General features: G+C 59.3%; 7 protein-coding genes across 10 annotated transcripts; all 7 read left to right on the plus strand.

Annotated features, from left to right (window-relative positions):
* Window positions 1-175: 175 nt before the first annotated feature.
* On the plus strand, window positions 176-2867 carry ABB37_07326 (hypothetical protein; the record flags this gene model as incomplete). The annotated part of the gene is made up of 1 exon (XM_015805914.1): window positions 176-2867. Exon 1 carries the CDS (start codon window positions 348-350, stop codon window positions 2865-2867), a length of 2520 nt encoding a protein of 839 aa, XP_015655391.1. The 5' UTR covers window positions 176-347.
* A 910-nt stretch (window positions 2868-3777) lies between these two features.
* Window positions 3778-6041, plus strand: ABB37_07327 (putative chromatin binding protein; the record flags this gene model as incomplete). Of its 2 annotated transcripts, none has more annotated exons than XM_015805915.1 (1): window positions 3778-6041. In XM_015805915.1, the coding sequence occupies exon 1, from the start codon at window positions 3798-3800 to the stop codon at window positions 6039-6041; it is 2244 nt and encodes a 747-aa protein (XP_015655392.1). In that variant the 5' UTR covers window positions 3778-3797. The 2 variants fall into 2 exon arrangements, with proteins under 2 accessions (XP_015655392.1, XP_015655393.1); XM_015805916.1 differs by having other exon boundaries at window positions 3780-6041.
* A 428-nt stretch (window positions 6042-6469) lies between these two features.
* Window positions 6470-9094, plus strand: ABB37_07328 (putative mitochondrial hypothetical protein; the record flags this gene model as incomplete). Of its 2 annotated transcripts, none has more annotated exons than XM_015805917.1 (1): window positions 6470-9094. In XM_015805917.1, exon 1 carries the CDS (start codon window positions 6737-6739, stop codon window positions 9092-9094), a length of 2358 nt encoding a protein of 785 aa, XP_015655394.1. In that variant the 5' UTR covers window positions 6470-6736. The 2 variants fall into 2 exon arrangements, with proteins under 2 accessions (XP_015655394.1, XP_015655395.1); XM_015805918.1 differs by having other exon boundaries at window positions 6691-9094.
* A 456-nt stretch (window positions 9095-9550) lies between these two features.
* On the plus strand, window positions 9551-11674 carry ABB37_07329 (hypothetical protein; the record flags this gene model as incomplete). Its single annotated transcript, XM_015805919.1, has 1 exon — window positions 9551-11674. Exon 1 carries the CDS (start codon window positions 9809-9811, stop codon window positions 11672-11674), a length of 1866 nt encoding a protein of 621 aa, XP_015655396.1. The 5' UTR covers window positions 9551-9808.
* A 559-nt stretch (window positions 11675-12233) lies between these two features.
* On the plus strand, window positions 12234-14791 carry ABB37_07330 (putative DNA ligase; the record flags this gene model as incomplete). Its single annotated transcript, XM_015805920.1, has 1 exon — window positions 12234-14791. The coding sequence occupies exon 1, from the start codon at window positions 12521-12523 to the stop codon at window positions 14789-14791; it is 2271 nt and encodes a 756-aa protein (XP_015655397.1). The 5' UTR covers window positions 12234-12520.
* A 351-nt stretch (window positions 14792-15142) lies between these two features.
* Window positions 15143-17053, plus strand: ABB37_07331 (hypothetical protein; the record flags this gene model as incomplete). Of its 2 annotated transcripts, none has more annotated exons than XM_015805921.1 (1): window positions 15143-17053. In XM_015805921.1, the coding sequence occupies exon 1, from the start codon at window positions 15242-15244 to the stop codon at window positions 17051-17053; it is 1812 nt and encodes a 603-aa protein (XP_015655398.1). In that variant the 5' UTR covers window positions 15143-15241. The 2 variants fall into 2 exon arrangements, with proteins under 2 accessions (XP_015655398.1, XP_015655399.1); XM_015805922.1 differs by having other exon boundaries at window positions 15217-17053.
* Window positions 17054-17597: 544 nt separating this feature from the next.
* ABB37_07332 (putative pumilio-repeat RNA-binding protein) lies at window positions 17598-19892 on the plus strand (the record flags this gene model as incomplete). Its single annotated transcript, XM_015805923.1, has 1 exon — window positions 17598-19892. The coding sequence occupies one exon, from the start codon at window positions 17598-17600 to the stop codon at window positions 19890-19892; it is 2295 nt and encodes a 764-aa protein (XP_015655400.1).
* Window positions 19893-20021: the final 129 nt, after the last annotated feature.

The following is a 20021-nucleotide window of genomic DNA, read 5'->3' on the forward strand; positions in this document are numbered from 1 at the left end:
GTAATACGTAACACGGGTACTGCGCAGCCGGTTAGGGTCTGCACGTAATTACTTTGCACGCGTCTGAAGAAAGAAAAGAATGTTGTTTTTTTACTGCTCTGCTCCCATCACCGCTCTTCACTTCGTCACCTACCTCGGTTTCTCCTCCCTTTTGTCTGCTGTTGTCGGACTTCGAAGTCTTGTTTTATGGTTGAGCGTGACACTCAAGGATCACGTAAATAGCACACTTCTTTGTCCGCGGTGCAGAAGACGTAGCAGTCAGCCGCGCAGCCTTGTTTCTTTCTGTGACTGGTTTCTTTGGTGGCCGCATCATCAGTAAAAGAGGAAAAGAAGAAAGTATCTCAACGATGCCACCGAAACGACGCCTCGCCGCTCCCTCCCCGTCTTCGTCGTCCCCACAAGTCGCGACGACGTCTCCTGCGCCAGTCTCAAAGGACCGCAAAACTAAGTCGTCCAAACGCACGGCGTCCGTCACCTCGGAGACGCACATGGATGGCGCGACGAGCAGCAGCGGCAGCGGTAGCGTGACCTCCACCGAGCTCAGGCTCCTCAACTCGCCGCGGGAGGACGCGCTGCATCGCCACCACAGCAGCACCATCGCCACCGACTATGACGCCGATGGTGAGCAGGACGACGCCCACGGCTACGAGCAGCTGCGCGACATTATCTTGCCAGAGAGCGGCGACGGCGACAACAGCAGCGAGGACGGCAAGACCAATGACGCGGACGAGGTTATTCTCTTCCCACACGCCGAGGAACTCGCCAACGCCGCGACGGCGCTGGAAAAGGCAGGTGCAGCGGACCGTGTGGTGCGTCTCGGCACCACGCAGCACCTCGATGAGTCCGACAGCAGCGAGGATGAGGCCACGCTGAATCGCGTTGGTGACATCCCGCTGGAGTGGTACAAGGATGAAAGCCACATGGGGTACGACATCGAGGGGAAGAAGCTCATGAAGACCGAGCGCTCTGCCCTGGAGCGGCTGCTGGAGGCGACGGATGATCCGAACGCTATGCGCACCATCTTTGATGCCCTGCACGATGAAAAGAAGACGCTGACGAACGCGGATTTGCAGATGATCTTCAATCTGCAGCGCAACCGCACAACAAACCCCGACTACGACATGTACTCGGAGGTGATGGAGGACACCGTCATCTTCGACCCCCTCAACCACCCGCTCGCCCGCAGTGGCGGTCCCTCCAAGAAGGCCTTTGTGCCGGCGTTGCACGACATGAAGGTCATCGCGAAGATGGTGCGCCGCCTGCGCAAGGAGGAGGCCGAGCGCAAGCTGCATCCCGCCAAAGCGGTGGAAGAGGAGAAGGAGGAAGACCAGCTTTTGTGGGATGACGGGCACGTCGAGATGGACACGCACACGCACTTCAAGTACTTCAACCGCGTACCGAAGCCGAAGATGCCGCCGCCGGGCACGTTTGAGAGCTATCGCCCCCCTCCGGAGTACCTGCCAAGCGAGAGAGCGAAGCAGCGCCGGGCCCGTCTGCGTGCGATTGACCGCAAAGAGCACTTTCTGCCGCAGTCCTTCGATGCCCTTCGCCACGTCCCCTTCTACCACCACACCATCCAAGACCGTTACCAGCGCTGCCTCGATCTGGCGTTCTTCCCACGCGCGCAACGCACGCGATTGGTGGTGGACCCCGACAAGCTGCTGCCGGAGCTGCCGGACCCGAAGGACCTGCGGCCCTACCCGGAGAAGCTGTCCTTCCACTACAAGGGGCACACGTCCACGGTGCGCAGCGTGTCGGTGAGCCCAAATGGGCAGTACCTCGCCACCGGCTGCGACGACCACCTCGTCCGCGTCTACGAGGTGCTGACGGGGCGTCTCATGAAGCGCTACGACCTCGGTGCCCCGGTGCAGCAGGTCGAGTTCTGCCCTGCCAAGTCCCTCAACATCCTCGTCGCGGCGGTGGAGTACAGCCTCGTCTTCATTGTCCCCACCTTCGCGGCGCACAGCCTCGTCAACGATCACACCATTCGCTTTCTCCGCGCGCCTGGAACGTCGGCTGGCAAGCAGGAGGCGGCGCACGCCCTCGGTGCGGTGGAGACGTTGGGCGGCCATGCCGTTACGCAGACCGCGCTCGACGCAGACGAGACGGTGCACGAGACGACCGCCGACCTGCACGACATTGAGGAGCGGGAGAAGCGGGCCGAGTTTGTCGACGCGAGCGCGAAGGAACGCAACGCCGGCATTGTGGTGAAGATCGCGATGCACGCCAAGGTGAAGAAGTTCTGCTTCCACATCAAAGGCGACTACCTCTGCGCCCTGTGCCCGAAGGACCACGTCAAGTACCGTCAGACCATCATGCTGCAGCTGTCGAAGCGGAAGGTGTTCTGTCCTTTCCGCAAGTTCTCGGAGGTGGTGACAGACTGCCGCTTTCACCCCCGCGAGCCGCTCTTCTTCTTGGCGACGACAAATTCTGTGCGGTGCTACAACCTCATGGCGCACCGCCTGCAGCGCCGCTTCAAGGCCTCCGGTGGCGTGACGACCTGCCTGTCGATTCACCCGGAAGGAGACAACTTCTTGGTGGGCGACACCACGAGCCACACCTCCTGGTTCGACATGGACTTCTCCGATAAGCCGTACAAGCGAATGCGCTCGCATAAGGGCGTGGTGAACTCGCTTGCCTTCCACCCCAACACAAACGCCTACCCACTCTTCGCCACCGGCGCCTCGGATGGGCAGGTGCACGTCTTCCACGGAATGGTGTACGACGACTACAACAAGAATGCGTTGGTGGTGCCGGTGAAGATTTTGAAGCATCAGCGTTCGGTGTACTCCGTCGCGTGGCACCCGACCTTGGCGTGGTTGTTTACGTCCACCGAAGACGGCGTCGTGACGGCGTGGACGGAGTAGTCGCAGACCAGCGAAAAAGACGTTGGAGAGCATCACGCTCCTTCACTGAAGCGGGTGTCAGTCGGCCGTCTCATTGTTTTGGTGTTGTTGTATCTATGTATATGTGTGCGTGTGGTCTTTCTTCGCTTGTGGTGTTCCTCCTCTTCCTGTCCCGCGGCACGCGATGTGTGTCTCAGGGGGAGAATCGAATTTGTTATAGCAGCAGTACGTAACTTTAATAGACGACCGTCACTCTTTAATTGCTTAAGAATTCTTTTATTGGCTTGTGAGTTTGTTTAATGGCGCTCTGCGTCGGGTGCGTCTAACGTGTAATACTGTGTAAAAGGAAAATAAGAAGAAGTGTGGCTAGTGCAGCGTACCGCATTTCGTTTACCTCTGGCGAGTACAAAAATATATACAATAAAGCACCACTTCGGATAGAGGTTGTGTGCCCTCAGGACTACAAGAGTGTGCTTTGGTGCCTAATCATCGTGCGTACACGTTTGTTTACGTTTAACCTCTGAAATAAGAATAAAATAGGGAATGTGAATGTGAATGTACGTGCAACACACTCTCTTCGGTGTGTGTCTGTCGGTGCGGCGTGGACTATTCTGCACTGCGAAGAAAACGGCGACGTGGGATCCGCGTTGTTTCCCTTCGAAATGGAGCGCGCTCTCTCTTGCTAAGACTGTGTGTGTGTGGTCGTCCTTCATTGCCTTTGATTCCTATAAATGCAGAACACGCGGTGGCTGGAAGAAAACCACCGTTTGTTCCTCCGTGAAGGCATTTGGAAGAGCAAGGGGCGCTCCCTCCCCCCCCCCCCCGGTCGTTCTCCCCTCCTCCTCCTTCCTCCTCGCAAGACTACTTTCATTTCTTCCATCTTCCTCTCTGTTTTCTGATACATTTTATGTGGTCTTTCTTTCCCTTTTTCAGAGATCATCAAAGCTATTCATGGACAGCCAGGCTCCGGCGGAAGATGCGGTGCGCACGGCCATTGCCGTTTGCGGCTGCGGACACGACGGCCGCCTCGGCATCGGCAGCGACACCCCTTCAACACTCCACGAAATCGCACTCTTAGACGACTTTCTCTCTGCGCCCGCGCACGATGGCGGCCCGTCATCGTCTGTCCAAGCCCCCGGGGGGATACTTCAGGTTGCCTGTGGCGCGTACCACACGCTGCTGCGCACCACAGTGGGGCTGTACGGGTGGGGGTCACATGAGGACGGCCAATTAGGACTCGGCCGACCCTCCAAGAATGCGGCGGCAGCACCAGCAGCAGCAGCAGCAGCGTCGACGACGAGTATGGTGAACGGTGGGGACAGCGCCGCAGATGTGGATCGTGCGGTGGTGCCTGCGTTTTTTGAGCGGCCAACTCCCATTCCATTGTTCCACCTTATCAATGGGGAGAGAAGAAACGGTACAGGCAGTGGACATGCACCAACAGATGCCGCGGTACAAGGTGAGATCGTATCTATCTACTGCGGGGCTGACCACTCCCTCGTGCGCACCACCGTCGCCGTTTACGTGACGGGCCGCAACGACTGCGGTCAACTCGGACTGGGTCACATGGAGGCGGTGTACACGTGGACTTTCCTGTGCAGCGTTGCGGCCCCTCTTCACGGCGCCGCCTCCTTTCGCTCCCTGCCGAGTCATACCCGCAGTGACGGCTCGTGTGACAGAGTACTGCAAGGGACGTTGACACACATCAGCGGCGGCACGCATCACACACTACTCGCCTTGTCAGACGCCCTCCTCCTGCGCTCCACGACGGACGAAGCCGCGTCTGCCCCGCAGAGCCGCCTCTTCTTCTATCCAACACTCCTGCTGGCGTGTGGACGGGGTGACTTTGGGGAGCTGGGCTACGACGGGGATGCCTGGGCCGTCCTGCAAGCGAAGGCGCAGCGTCAAGAGCGTGCGCTGCTGGCCGAGGCCGTGGCTCAGCAGAAGCGCGGTCTGACGACCTCCACCGGGAGCAGGCCGGACATCGAAACGGGCACCGCCGCGTACCCGTTCAAGTGGAAGGCTGCCGCAGGGGTCAAGCAGCGTCGGCCGCCGTTTAGCTCTCCGTTTCTGCAACCGGTAGAAGTGCGAGAGCTGACGGACTGCGCCACGGAGTTGCCGGCAGCGTCGGCACGCGAAATACGTGCAGCGTTGGTGCTGGACGACTTCGCAAGTGAAGGCGACGCTCGCCTTGCGCCGTCTACATCTGACGCCCTCCGACAGCTGCTAGACGGCAACTCTGGCTCTCCACCACGCGACACGGCAACGAAATGGCAAAGGCACTGGGAGGTGGAGTCACTGCAGGCGATGCACCACCACTCCGCCGTGACGCTGCGTGAAGTCAAGGCGTCTACCCCAGTGGGTGCTGCGCCTCTCCTCGTGCTTCATTGGGGCTGTTACTACTGCGCCGAGATCGAAGACGCTGCTGCATCAACTCCGCGCCCGTTGTTCAGCAGCAGCAGCAGCAGCAATGACGATGACGATGACAAAGCCAACTCAGCGGCAAAGCACCTTCCGTTGGGCCTCTTCGCAGGAGACGAGGTTTTGTTTCGCTACAACGTCCCTTTGGATGGCGCGGGCACAGACGCTTCGGTGGCGTTGACGGGTGTGCAGGTGATGGGCACTGGGAACCTGGGCCGCGGCTCCGACGAGGATGAGGCGCGGACCTGGGTCGACGTGCCGCTCTTTCCGGTAATCGAGCCTCACTCCACGCAGGACACGCCTTTCTGTGTCTCCTCCATCAGCGGGCGCGCGCACTTCCTCCTAGCCGTGTCGAAGCGAACGACAACATCCTCTTCCTCCTCGGTGGAGGCAGTGGGCAGCTGCGATGGGGTTTCGGTTATGGGCTTTGGTGACAACCTGCATGGTCAGCTAGGTGCTCCTGCGGCGCGAGCGAAAGCTGAATTGTCAGTCCAGAATAACAGCGGTGATGAGGATGATAACGCCGTCCTGACGCCGCGCTTGGTGCTGGGGGTTGGTGACACGCTGCGCACCGCCTCTGCGGTACAGAAATCGCTGCAGCAAGCTGCCGTCTCTCGCGCGCACCGTCGCTCTGCGGAGAAGGGGAGAAGCGAAGCGGACTGTGCAGATCGGTGGGTTGTGGAGAAGATACGAGCTGCCGGTGCGGGCGCGCGTCACTCGGTGTTTGTCGTGGACGTCCGTCCGCTGAAGATGAGAAGCGGCAGCCGCAACTGATGCGTAAGGAACTGCGTATGCTGATCCCTTTCAAAATTCAAGATTGCGGGGAAGGTGGAGGGGGCGAGGGGCACACGTGGACTCTGAAAGATGTAAAAAGCATATAATATATATATTAATCGAAGTGAATTAATGCACCGCCGTGCATGAGTTAACCAACGAAGCAGAAAAACTGTCCAATTTTGACCACAGAAGTTGTAGCTAATAAGTGCGTTGCTATGGAGATTTCTTTGGTTCTCTTCCCTGTTCATGGATGCGAAGCGGCAAAAGATGAAGCAGATTCTGTAAAAAAATTGTATCACGCGCTTCACTGGTTGTTGTCGTTATTGCTCCCTTGCTGCTCTCACGTGCACTTTCTGACCAGTATTTTTTAATTCCAAACTCCTTTTTCTCTAACAATTTTCCACCGAATTTTTGTCACCCTACACAGAAACTATTATTCAGAAAGGTATTCATTTCGTGGACGGCGTGTGTGCGTGCGTGTGTCTGTGTACTGGTTGTACATGTGCGGCTCTGACACGTGTCAGCGTACGCAAAGGATCGGTTGCGGTTCTCCTCCTTCATTTCTTCTGTTATTATTGTAATTCTTCACAGTGGCCTTTATTCCTTCCCCCCCCCCCCTCCCTCCATCGTCTTCTTCTGCCTCGCAAGGTTGAATGTACGCCTCCCGCTGCTCTTTGCCATCCCTGAGGCGGATGCGGCGAATACTTCAATCTCCCGCGTCACCGTCCGTTGCGCTCTCCATCAACGTCCTTCACACGTCCAATGCGCTGCCATGTAGTGTCGAGGGCAGCAGAAAGCATTTCAGCGGAGGCGCTTCTGCCCACACACAATTCTGCTGCCGTCGCATCCGTGATCCTCGTGCGGCGTTGACGGCGGCAACGGCGCGAGGTTTCTCTTCAGCGGCGCTGACGGTGACACGGGTGACGTGTGGGGCTTCGCCGTCTATCCCCGCCTCTGCCTCTTCCACCACAACGCAGACGAAGAGCGCTGCTTTGCACGCGTCTGCGCCGCTGGAGAACGGCGCGGCCGAACTCCCCGTCAGCCGTGCCCTCATCCAGGAGATACAACTCATCATGTCCCGTCACGCAGCAATGAAGTGGATGCCCGTGAGCGACCTGTACGCCGACCTCTCCCCGCGCACACGACGTGAGCACGTCCGCCCACACAAGTCGATGCTGCAGGTCCTACAGAAGGCGAAAAGTGAGCTAGGCATCTCCATCAACGCCACCGGTGTGTTTTACGCGGTGGGCAGGATGCCTGTAGCGAAGCATGAACCGAAACAGACGCCTCAGCCGCCGCAACAGTTGACGAAGTCGGTGTCAGCGGCGAAGAAAAGTCCCTCACCGGCGGCACAATTGGTACAACGTGGCACGACAGCAGCAACAGCTGCCGACGCTGCCACTTCTCCTTCACCCCTGTCTGTCTTGGAGGGGTTTATAGCACCTGTCATACCACGTGTAGATTTTTTCTTTGATGTGCAGCTGGAGGAATTTCCGCTGCCTCCGTCAGACTTCGACGTCACCCCTGCCCATCTGCAGCGGCAGGTCACCCGCTCAAGTGCAGACGGGGCGGTCATTGCGATGAGCGACTTCGTAGCCTACATCCCCCCGTTCTTTGCCCCACTCCGGGATGTGCTGGCCCACATGCCGGGCTACACCGAAGAACACATACAGCGCTACTTCCGGGCGGGCACGATGGAGGTGGTGACGGTGGACGCGGAGAAGTATATCCGCGTGCACAGCGGCTACGAGAAGCTGTCCCTCGCCGGCTGCGAAGCGGCGGAGGAAACTTTTCGCCAGTTTCGCCCGCTGCCGTCGCTGGCAGTGCACTTTGAGAAAGCCTTCGAGGGGATGACGGACAAGTGGATGCCGCTGCCGGTGTTGCTGAGTCGCGTGGACCCAGCCGTGGTGGCCCAGCTGCCCTTCCAAGGCCCCTCCGCCGTGATGTACTTTGCGCAGATGCAGCACAAATTTGCCTTCGCGGTGCGGCATGTACCACCGCAGCAGGACGGCGCCGCGGCCACGACGGAAGCGGCCGTGCTGCTGCGCCGCCCCGACTACGGCGGGCTGGAGTGTGACACCACCCCTACCCCGAAAGTGGTCAGCTATCTTTTCTCGCTTATCCCTCAGGAAGGCCAGGTGGAGATGTGCGACGTGGCGCGGCAGCTGCCGGGACCCATTAAGGCGGAGCTGGAGGAGTACTACGGCGGTCTCGCACAGTTTTTTGCCAAGCACGCCCCTCTGTACTACGTCCCGCCGGAGACGCCTACGGTGGTGATGCGACTGCGCTATCGGCAGCGCTTTCACATCGCCACCCGCCCACTCGAAGAACAGCTGAAGTATGCAATGGACAACAACAAGAAATCGAAGGTGCGGGTGATCCGTCGCCGCATTGCGTTCCGCGACAACCCGTCGCACCCTTTCCTAGACCCCGAGAACTTGGCGAAGGAGCTGAGCAACCACCTGCCCAGGCGTGGATTCGTCTCGGTCAAGGTGTTCCTTAGTCGAGGCATTCCAGAGGAGCTGGTGATGTTCATGCCGCCCAAGGTGCACAACTTCTTCAAGAACTACCCGCAATTCTTCACCCAATTTGAGTACCAGAAACCCGGCGTTTGGTGTCTGTGCAGACCTGACCAGCCGCTCCCTCGCGGGGTGATTCGACAGTCCTTCAGCGAAAGTGATCTGGTCCGCATGCTTGCCGAGTACCTGCAGAAAAAAGGTCCGCGTTCGGTCTCCAACGTCCTGCTCAACACGCCACGCGGGGCGCAGGAGATCTTGAAGAAGCGCTACGGCGGTGTTTACTTCTTTGTCACCCGCTTTCCGCAGTACTTTCATGTGGTGCTCGGCTCCGACAACGGCAACGCGCAGAGCAGCGGGATTGTGCATCTTATTCAGGTCCCAAGTGCGGAGTTGGATGACAGCGCGATGGCGAACGTTGCCGGCAGCCTCAACAACCCAGATGCGCCAACGACTGACTTGTCGACGGAGAAGTTGGGTGAGACTGAATTGGAGGGTGAAGACGGTGACGATGATTACGATGGCCTCGATTAAGCAGACGAACAGGAAGAGGAAAGGAAAAGTCTTTTAAAATATGCAAGACAGTAAAGCATGCGTGTGTGTGTGTGTCTTGCGTTGTTTGTTGTTGTCGGCGTCTCCGTGCTTTGATCTCTCACCTTCACAGGCTACAATACAAACTACTATTATTATTTGTACGGTACCGCAGAAGAGGTGGCTTTGCTGTGTCGGGTTTTCTTTCTTCTTCTGAAAAGAACCATTTTGATCTCTTTCTTGGTTTTGTTGTTTTGTTCGGTTGGTTGGGTGTTTCACGCCGCACGAGTGTGGTGGTGGTGATGCCGTCCTTTTCTCGCAATCGTTGAGCTGCGTACACCAGCAGCAGCGCCTTCGAAGCACACCGTCTCTCTCTCTCACTCTCACTGAAGCCCTCGTCACAGAACCACCTCTCTCCCTCTCCTGCACTTTTCATGTTTGGTGTTCCCTCCTCTCGCAAGCTGCCTTTGTCACGTTGAAAGCAGGTGCACCTTATTTGCCTCGATAGAGTCGTACGAGGCCATTCGTGCCTCTCTCTCTCTCTCACCACCGTAGCACTGCGTGGGTGCTGCTGTTGTGGACACCGTTTCCGTGCGGCAAAAAAAGACCATAAGCTGAAGAAGAAAAGGGCTCTTGTGTGTGTGTGTGTGTGTGTGTGTGTGTGTCGAAGCAGCACCGTCGCATTGTGCTCTCCTTCTTCTCTTGCGGAGAATTGCCATGCAGGTCGATCTGCGTCGCCGTGGGCTTCAGTCCTTCAATCCAGCCGAGTTTGCCAACTCCGACGAACATCTGCAGCTGCTTCTGCAGATCCGCCAGCTGGACCTGTCCTTCAACTCCCTCTACACCATTCGCGGCCTTGAAGGGCTGACGCACCTCACCGTGTTGAACATATCCAACAATGGCCTGCGCTCTTTAGGCGGTGGTCTGCCGCTAACTCTGCAGGAGCTCGACGCCTCCCACAACTGTCTCGCCACACTTCAAAACGCAGCGCTGCTTCCTTTGCAGGCCCTCACCTCGCTGGACGTTTCTTTTAACGAACTGGAGGATCTCCGCGGGGTGCCGAACGTGACCGCGAAGCTTGCCTTCCTAGACGTCCGCAGCAACCGTCTCGGCTCTCTGCAAGGGCTCGAGCACTGCGCTGAGCTGCGCACGCTACACGCCGAGGCCAACATGCTGCGTGAGGTGGGCGACGTGGCCTCTCTCAAGTCCCTGTCGAACGTGACGGCGGTCTTTCTTGCTGGCAACCCAATTCTCCTGCGGAAGCGACTGCTGCGTCAGCTCCGTCTTCTTCTGCCACCCAGCGTGGATCAGGATGACGTGCCGACGACGGCGCCGCCAAGCAGCGTGCGCAGCTCAACCGCGCCTCCGCCCTCCGCACCGGGCACGCTGTCCGTCTGCTCGCTGGAGAACAGCACCTTTGCGTCCTCCATCGGCTCCCGAGAAGGAGCGGAGGAGGAAGAGCAGCGGCAGCAGCAACAGGCTCCTCCCCACACAAGTCAACTCAGCAGTCGTCCCGCCAGCGTTCACCAAAGCGGTCTGCCCTTGGCTGCTGCGGACTGCTACAACCCCCACAGATCCGCTGCTTCACGACCTCCCCTGCGCATGTCCTTGTCGCCCACCGCGCACAACGCACCGGCTCCGTTGTCCACAGCAGGGGTGGGCGGGGACACGGACAGTCCATCGTGTCGACGCCGTGCACTGCCGCAGGAGCATCGCCTCGGTGACTCACCCGCCTCCGCCTCTCCCGAGCGCTTTGTTGATCCATCAGTGATGTCAGCAGCAACTACAACAACAACAGCGGGCTCCTCGACGCTGAGGCGCTCAGCCCCGCCACCGGGCCTGTCGCCGTCCGCTCGGCCACCCACCACTTCGCACACCGCAACGGCGGCCTCTGTGTGGGAGCGACCAAGACCACCCCAGCAGGACAGACGGTTTGTGTCTTCGGAAAGGACGAGTAGAGGTCTTTCCCGCGAGGAGCTAGAGGAGCAGCTGATACGCGTTATGGCCGAACGCGATGCCTATCGGCACGAGGCCACCACCCTACGAAGGAAGGTCGATGACCTGCAGCAACGACAACAACAGCTGCTGTTGGCGGTCCATGTAGAAGCGGAAAATGAAAGAGAATCAAACCACAAAAACCAACAGCACTCTTCCTCGTCCGACTTGATGCCCTCTGCGTTTTCTGACTTGCGATCTACCACGCTGAACAGCATTCCATCGCGAACTGTTTTGAGTACTGATGCGAGTCACCTCAAGGATGCATCGGCGTCAAGTTTTCAGCAGCAAAAACAGGACCATAATGCGGCGGCGGCAGCGGCCACGCGTCCTTCTCCGCGGGTCCTGGCAGTAGAAGTGTCCGCGTACTCCTCCTCGGCTGCCTCTGAGGTGGGTGAAAAGAAACTCATGGGCACCGTAAAGTCTCCAGACGAAGTAGATACGACCAACAGCATCCGTGCCGATCCAACACCACCCCCGTCACGCAACAACCCCCTGCGCAAGACAGCGACGCTGGCGAATGCGAACGATCGGCGTGCCGTCGCCGCCCTCTTCATGTCAAAACTCCGCAGCTCCTCCTCCGATTAGTGGTTGCGCTATTTAAAGGGAAAAGAAACGGAGGAGGGAGAAGAAGGCTCTGCAGAAGAGTTGCGGTGCCTGTGCGGTGATGGAGGCGGTTACACACAGTTGCAATGCGGCACTCTTGCGTGGTCGTCTTGCTGCCCTTTTCTTTCCTATTTCCTTACTTATGTTAGCAGGGCTTCCCGGCAACGTGTAAAGCCGTCCAAGTTTCTCAATGGATAGAACAGGTGGCCGCAAATTCATGATCTGACACGTTTTGTAGCGCGCGCCTGGATACATCTGTCCCTTGTCTATAAAAGCAGCGTGAAGATCATGGCAAGACCAAAAACAAGTCGCTGACAACGAAACCGTAGCGTGGTTTCTTGCTAGACGGCCGGCAAACCTTAGGCGTCTCAGCAACTCGGCTTTTTCAAAAGCACCTGACCACTTTCTGGTTCTTTGTTCCCCTTCCCACTCCTCCTCCTCCTTACCCCCCCCCCCCCCCCCTTTTCCGCGCGTGTGCCTCCGTTGCGGTGTGTTCAACGAGGTGGACACCCGACCTCCGCTTTCGTACCGCTGGCGTTCAAGAATTCGTGGAGGGGAAAAGAAAGACAAATATATATATATAGTGTGTGTGTGAAGCGCAGCGCGGCACACGTTCATAGATTACGCATCATCTCCCATAGAGAGCGGCGAGGAAGGAAAAATCTACCCGCAGAATACGACGTCCTTCTGCGAGTTCCGCGTGACGCCCGCATTCCATAGAACCCGCGTGCAGCATCTTAACAACCACGGCACAAAACGCCAACAAACAAAAAGTGAGCTTTCACACTTTGAATACTGTGGTTGGCGAGGTACCGGCCATCCCCACTGATGTTCCGTCGCTGCCGATTCGCGTTGCACTCGCTGCCGTTTGTGCCGATGGCCCTCAGCACACTCGACACCTTGCAGCAACGCCTCGAAGCCGCGCACTTAGGCACCGCCCCTGCCACCACAAAAACGTCGTTTTCCATTGGCGGCACCAATAAAGCGGATCAGCTACAGTGGTTCAGCCCGCAGAGCCCCTCACCGTTCTTTGTTTCACCGAAGCACGACGGCGTACGCCTCATCTCCTACGTGCCACCGCGCACGACAACAGCATCGCCTTCCGACACAGTCGTGAAGTCTCGCTCCACGAAGCAAAAAAATGCAAGGCGTCTTGCCGCAATGTCAAGCAGCGAGGCAGGAAAGGCGAGGGAGCCACCTATGACGTGCTACTCCCGCTACGGACGTCCCATCTACGGTCTCTTCTGGATCGAGGAAGAGCTGCAGCTGCTGCGTGCCCTCTGCGGCGACCCGACGCTCATTGTGGACGGCGAGCTGTACCTCCACCAGAGCCTCATGGACGCCGCGTCGGACACCTCGTGTAGCGCACACACCGTAGGAACTCACGACTCTGCACGTCTCTCACGTGCCGCAGAGACGAAGCCGCGCACCAAGAAGGTTCCCCTGTCTGCTCTTTCGAGTGAAGGCGACCCCACGATCAACGCAGCCCGCACAACCTCCTCTGCTGAGCCGTTTAAAACCGGTTTCCTCGCCGTCTCCGCCCTCGTCCATCGTCTGCGCGGTCCCAGTTTGCAAAGCGCCACCGAGAAGGACATCCTACAGTACGTCCCTGCGCTGCCCCACCTGTGCGTATTTGATATCCCGTCCTATAGCCCGTCACCCAACCCCTTGAGCGAGCTGTCGATGTCCTCCGCCTCTGCCTGGCCGTCGCTACTGCTTTCCGGTTCATTAAACCCTCGCGCGAGTTTAAAGGAACGGCGTGCAGTCACGGCGGAGCTGCAGCGAGTGCGCCGGGCGGCCATGGAACACCTACACATCCGCGACGTGGAGCAGCTGCGTGTCGTGCCCAACGCCACGCCGTTCTCGCAGCGGCTGCGCGCCATGAACTTCCTCTTTGAGCTGCTGACGATCGCAACGGCGTCGCCGGTGCTGCAACGTCACTTCTGCCCCTCGCAAACCAGGCGGGAGGGCAACACAACGGCAGCGCCGGCTGCGGCGACAGACGCCGTGACCTACCACGGCGGTCACCACGTGTGTCGCATCCCCTACCAACTCGTCACCTCCCTCGCGGAGACCACGCAGCGCCTCCTGCCCGCTTACGTCCGCCACAACTACGAGGGGGCGGTGATACGCAGCCCACTGAACACCTACAACTTCAAGGAGAAGCGGAAGGGCACGATTGCGGCTCTGCTGGCACCCCTCCTGCGGGCCGCCCCGCGCGAGCACAAAAACGGTCGTGCGCGAGCAAACCGTAGCAAGCGCGGTCGCGCTGCCCTTCTCCTCTCTCTTGCCGGCGAAAGCGGTGCATCGAGCGGTGGAACGCTGATGGTCCGCGCGTACTCTCACGGTGTCCCCTCCGTCGAGCCTCTCTCCCCCATTGCCCCCTCCGCTGCAGCTCTCAGCGATGCGGAGCGAGAAGCGCTCGACGTCGTGGAGGCTGGACAGCGAGCGGTGCAACGGGACAAGCTGCTGCCAAGGCGCTCCGAGACCGCCGTGAAGGTGCTCGCCTACCACGATCGCGAGTACGCCATCCTTCGCCCCCTGCTGAAGGAGCCGTCGAAGAACCCAAACACGCGCGTGCTCGTGTCGATCCCGCGGTCGTCCGTGAGCGCCCTCGGCTATCCAATCAAGCCAGACACCGACACCGAAGGCGGGGAAGGCGAGGTGGGCGGCAGCAGGGGTAAAGCCCCTAAAGCACCGACAGCCAAGAAAAAGCTGTCGAAAGTGGCAGGGCCATCTCCTCCCGCCGCCGCCTCTTCGGAGGGCAGTCCCGTGGTCGTCTTTTACGGTCTGCAGTGCTTAGCAGAGAATGGGCTCGTCTTCAACGTCTCCATGCCGAAGCTCACTCTCACCCAGCAAAGGGCGCTTCTGGACCACCTCCTCGCCGCCGGTAAGCGCTCCGCCGCTGCGGGACGTGGGGCGAAGGATACGAATGCGGCTGCGCAGAAGAGCAGGGCGAAGAAAACATCGAAGGGACGGCAGATGGCGTCGCTGACAGGGCTGTACGCGACGGTGAAGTTCAGCACCCTGACGGAGCACGGTCTTCCGCGCTTCGGAACCGTCAAGGCCATCCGCGGAGGCAAAGGCTGGTTTATGTAGTGAAGCTCGGGCGGGAAAGAAGGAATGAGCAGGGGCGTACTCGTGGGACGGGAGCGAGGACCCCTCGAGATCCGTTCGCATTTCAGTAGATAAACGTTGCTGGATACAAAAAGAAAAAGACAAAGGAAGCGAACTTCACCTAACCTTCCTCTCCTCTGCTTTGACTTCAGCGAAACAAGCCGAAGGAGTCGGCACAGAGATACAAAATGTGGCGGAAGTTCCCCAGACACAGTACGGCTGTTGTCGTCGTCGTCGTTGCTCCTTCGCTCCGCACCTGCGCCCTTCTGTGTACTTCGTCGCATTCTTCCTAGGGCCGATAGTGCCCTCTAACTCTCTCTCTCTGCCTGTCTCAGCAATTCAAGTCCTCGTTTCGCTCTCAACTCGCCTCTTGGGGGAGAATCTGTTTGCTCATCCACTATCACGTCAGCATATACATATATGTAATTGTCCATGCGGAGGCCGCTTTTCCCTTCGCAGAGGGAGACGTCACGCCGTCCGAACGGTGTTCGCAGCAGCAGCCCCTCCTCCGCCGGCATCTCAGCCGCCGCCGACACCGCCAGCGCGTGGGTGCGCCCTCGCCTCCTTAACGCCACCACGCAGCTGCTGGCTCTCCAGCCCGATGATCCATTCCGCGTGTTGAGTGCGCACTTCTCGACGGAAGCGCTCCTGCTCGGCGCGTATCCAGAGCCCTCCTCCACCGTTGCTGCCACCGACGAGAAGGAGTTGGAAGAGGAGGCGGTGGTCGCCGCCAGTCTTCGCTCGAGTCCGTGTCCCACACGGCCAGCAGGGAAGTCTGTAAACGGGTCTGCGGCAAAAGGAAAGGCGCCAGTTGGCCGCGGTGACTCACGCCCAACGAGCGCCGTGGGAGCGCCGCAAGTGTTGGAGTACCTTGTCGAGCACAGCTGGGCACGGCGCCTTCTGCAGCCCTATGGACTCCACGCGGTGACGCGGAGTGTGTGCCCGTCGTCCGGCTCCATTTTAGACCCTCCTGCAGCGGAGTCGAACGCTGTCCCCCATCGTACAGCAGAGCAACAGCAGCAGTGGATGGAGTGTTTTGCCCTTCTGCACCGCCAGAGTCGGCTGTCGTCGTCGGAGAAGGTCATGGCGTCGCGGCGTGCGGTCCAGATCAACGGTGCTGTGCTCCCACCGGTAGACTACCGGGCCACGGAGGAGGTCTCTGCTTCCCTTGTTCTCCTCTATATTATGTGTGTCATCGAAGAACACATTCGGCGAGTCGACTGGGGACCTATGACGACCGACGGCGCCCCCCATTCCGCCTTTGCCTTCCGTCGCCTCCAGCTGTCAGTGAAGCTGCTGGGTCTGCAGCTGCTTGTGGCATTTATGAAAAGGCAGGAACAGGACAGAAGTGATAAATGCAGCAGCACCACAAGCAGCAGCAGCGGAGATGGCGAGGACGCACTGATGGGTGCTGTGGATGATGCCGACCCAGACGATGCTTTATCTGATGTGGCCGGTCCGTGTGAGTCGTTCCTCGCCCCTCTCTATGCTTTGCCCCCAGATGAGCTAGAGCAGTTTCATTGTTGGTTCCTGCAGCGTCTACGCGCGGTGTCAATGAACTCGGCGTCTATTGTACACGATAAAATGGTGCCGCAGAACAGCTCCGCCGTCAACACGGAAGCGCGCGTATCCGCCGCGTCAGATGAGCCATCAGCCCTCCCACAACTGCAGTCACACGTCCTTGGCTCTCTTCGCACAATTCTCAACAGTGACAGCTGTGCGGCTCCCGAAACGCCTGCCGTCATCTCCGTGGACACTTTTGTCTCGATTATGCAGTGCGTGGCTCCAGTTCTCGTCTCACATCAATGCACGGCCACGTCGATGGCGGTCACGCTGAGCGCACGAGTAAGGAGAGGCGCATGCATTGCCGGTGCGCACCGTACGGAGACACTGAAGTGGGCCACGACACTTCTGCAGCGTTGCACTGCACACCTAATAAACGCCGTCCCTGCGCACGCCCACGCGGTGCAAATGCATCCCCCTCCGCTTCCGTATGTATGGAAAGCGTACGTGGAGCAGATCGCCAACGCGCTCCATCATCTTCAGCACGATGCGGTAAACGGCGAAAACAGAAACCGCGTGCGGCCTGCCCTCTCGAAGGTATTCGACGAGGTCGGCTCTGACGAAGACGTGTATGTGTCGGTATTTGCTCACGCCTTCGGAGACGTTCCGAACTGCGTGGTGATGGAAGCCTTGGTGGGTGAATGGGTCTCCCGCGTCTTTGAGGCCTGCATTTCCGTTTGAACGCACCGCTGTGAGGAATTAAAAAGTTAAAACTAATACGATCTCTCTCTTGTTGTTGTTTTAGCTGTTTCAGCTTTCCCTGTTGTGTTCGGGGTTCACACCTTTCTGCGGAGTCGATCAACACCTCGGATCACGTTTCTCGTACATGCGGGTGTGCTCCCCCGTCGCACGATTTACCTATCTGGACACAACAACATCACCATGCTTCAACCCTGCAATCATGCCCCTCTTCTTCCAATCCCGCGCGAAGCTTAAGACGCGTCGACGCTTCATCTATGCCTTGTGGAGCGTTTGGACTTTTCGGGTCACCGCTGCATGTACTCTACAGTTCTTTTCCCCCACTTCTCTTTGTCCTCCGTCGCCTTCTTAACGAATTACGCACCTCAACGTCTCACCTCACGTGGCAAGAAGAGAAGAAGAAAGGCTCGTGGAAATACACTTTCAGTGCAACAGCCCCACCCGCTGCGTTCTTCAGCGTGCCACTGCCCGCGCTTTCAAGTGCTTTTTATTATCATTAGTAGCTGTTGTTGTTGTTTTTCGCGCAATGGGTAAGAGGTCGGAGTTCACGCGGTCGCGCTTCAAGGAGCTGCGGCACAAGCGCGAGGAGCGGGTCCAGCGTTCCCGCGATGTCCGCGACCGCCGTCACGGCATCGACAAGTCGAAGCGTATGATCGACAAGGTCATCGTTCAGCGCCCCCTCCCGAGTGCGGCGCAGACCTCGCTGCTGCTGCGTCAGTTTGCCCAAGCCAGCCGTCTCGCCGCCCCGAGCACTGACCTGTGTCTCTTGATGCGTCACTACGCCACCATGGCGGAAGAGGCGGGGACGAAGACGGCCACATCTAAGGAAGGGGAGGGGCGCGATGACGGAGAAGCGAAATCGACGAGCTCCTCGGCAAAAGTCGCGTCTCGCAAGCGTGGGCGTGAGAGTGAGGCGGGAGATGACACGGACTCATTATCGCAGGGCATTGTATTTCTCGACAGCCTGGCGGATGCGCTGCTCATGACGGAGAGCACGCCGGCGGTGCTGGATGAGGCGGCGGCGGAGGGCAACGTCGGAGAGGATGACGAGGACGCGGCGGCGGAGGCGGCGATGGAGGAAGAGGATCCGCTGACGCTGCTGCAGGACATCCTGCAAGACGACAGCGGCCGCCGCGTGGTGAGCACGCTGCTGGCCTCGCTGAGCGCCGTGCACAGCACGAAGTGTGAAGCGGTAGCCACGGCGGTGCTGGAGCAGTTTGAAGAAAACGAGCACCTGCCCCAGCACCACGTCGCGTGTCGCGTCATGAGCGCACTCGTGCAGTACGGCTCGGACGCAACGCGGCAGCGAGTCCTCGATCTGCTCCGCCAGCGCGGGACGACCACTGAGGCGGTGGTCCAGCTGCTGTCCGACCGACACACCGCCGGCACCATTGAGCGTCTGCTCGAGCACCATCGCGCGCTTACTGCGTCGTGGCTCTGCGAGGTGCTGTCGCTGACCGCCACCTCCTCGTCCCCCAAGAAGACGCAGACGAAGAGCGCAGCGAAGAAGGCGGCAGAGGCGGGGGAGGACGACACGGATGGCGTGTCGACGGAGAAGCTGATGGAGCTCATCATCGGCGCCGTGTCGGGGCAGGTGCTGCTGCAGCTGGTCCAGACCGGCGCGCGACGGGAGCTGCTGCGGCGTCTGACGGTGTCTGACCTTCTGCAGACGAAGCGTGGGACCACCTTCTTGACCCAGATGCTGACCCTGACGGCGCCCCCGTCGACCGAGAACGGCAGCGAGGCGGAGGCGGAGGCGGTGGTCCTCTTCGACGACTTACTGGAGCGCCTGGGCAGCGATCTCGGCCTCATGGCTGTTGACAAGCGTGCCAACTTCGTTGTCCAAGCCTTGGTGCAGCTGCTGCCTGCGATGGGGTCGCAGAGTCTCAAACAGCTCGAGTGTCTGCAGCGGGCGCTCGGTGGGGCGGCGGGCATCTCTGCCCTCGCGGCCCACGGCAACGGCGTCCACGTAGTACTCTCCCTCATCGACACCGCCTTCCAACTTCCGGCGGAGTCGGCGGTGGAGGAGGTGGCGGAGCAGCTCATCACGCGTCAAACAGTTAAGGAGATGCTGCACCACCACCACGGCAGTCTGGTGGTGCGTCGCCTGATGCCGCTCATCTCGCGCAAGACCTCGAAGGTTGGCCGTCTCCTGCAGGGGATGGTGGAACAGGACATGTCGAACTTAGTCTACACCGAGGCCGGCAACCTCGTCGTCCAGGCCTACCTCAAGGCTCTCGGCAAGGCCGGGGCCTCCTTGCTTGCGCAGAAGCTGGCGAACAACAGCGAGGAGCTCGTGTCCATGTGCTGCAGCCCCTACGCCTCGCATGTGGTCTTTACCCTCTTTGAGCTGGTCGACCCCGCCACGCACACCTCCCTGTGCAACACACTGAAGCCGCACGTGCTCCGCCTGTCCACCCACGTCAACGGCCGCTTCATCGTTGAGAAAATGATCGCCGCCAGCCGCGACATCCGCAGTGACGTGTCGAGTCAGTTCATCGCTCTCGCCCAGGAACGCGGCACGCAGCACCTGCTGTGCGTCCTCCTCGCCAGCCTTGACCCGCGTGGCAAGAAGCACGTGGTGGAGAAATTAATTATGCCCAACTTCTCCGCGCTCGCCACCCATCAGTGCGGCTCGATCGCTTTACAGAAGCTGATGCAAGCGGAGCCGGACCTGCTCGCCGCGGTGCGGGCACGGCTGTCCTCCAACTCGCTTGTCCGCAGCGATCTGGCGCAGAACTTCTTTGGTAAGTTCGTGGTGCAGATAGCCCAACAGCCGCAGCAGCAAAAGGCTGCCGAAGCGACGAGAGAAGAGGAGTGAAGGCCAAAAAGGAAGACAAAAGGCGCAGAGGCTCTCCCTCTCAAGTAATGCGACGGTCGTCTCAACGCTTTTCTTTTGTTTTCGTTGGTGTGGTTGTTTTGTGTAACCGTGTGAGGAAGTCGCCCCCAT

This window comes from Leptomonas pyrrhocoris (assembly GCF_001293395.1).
Source record: "Leptomonas pyrrhocoris isolate H10 chromosome Unknown, whole genome shotgun sequence".
NCBI lineage: Eukaryota > Euglenozoa > Kinetoplastea > Trypanosomatida > Trypanosomatidae > Leptomonas > Leptomonas pyrrhocoris.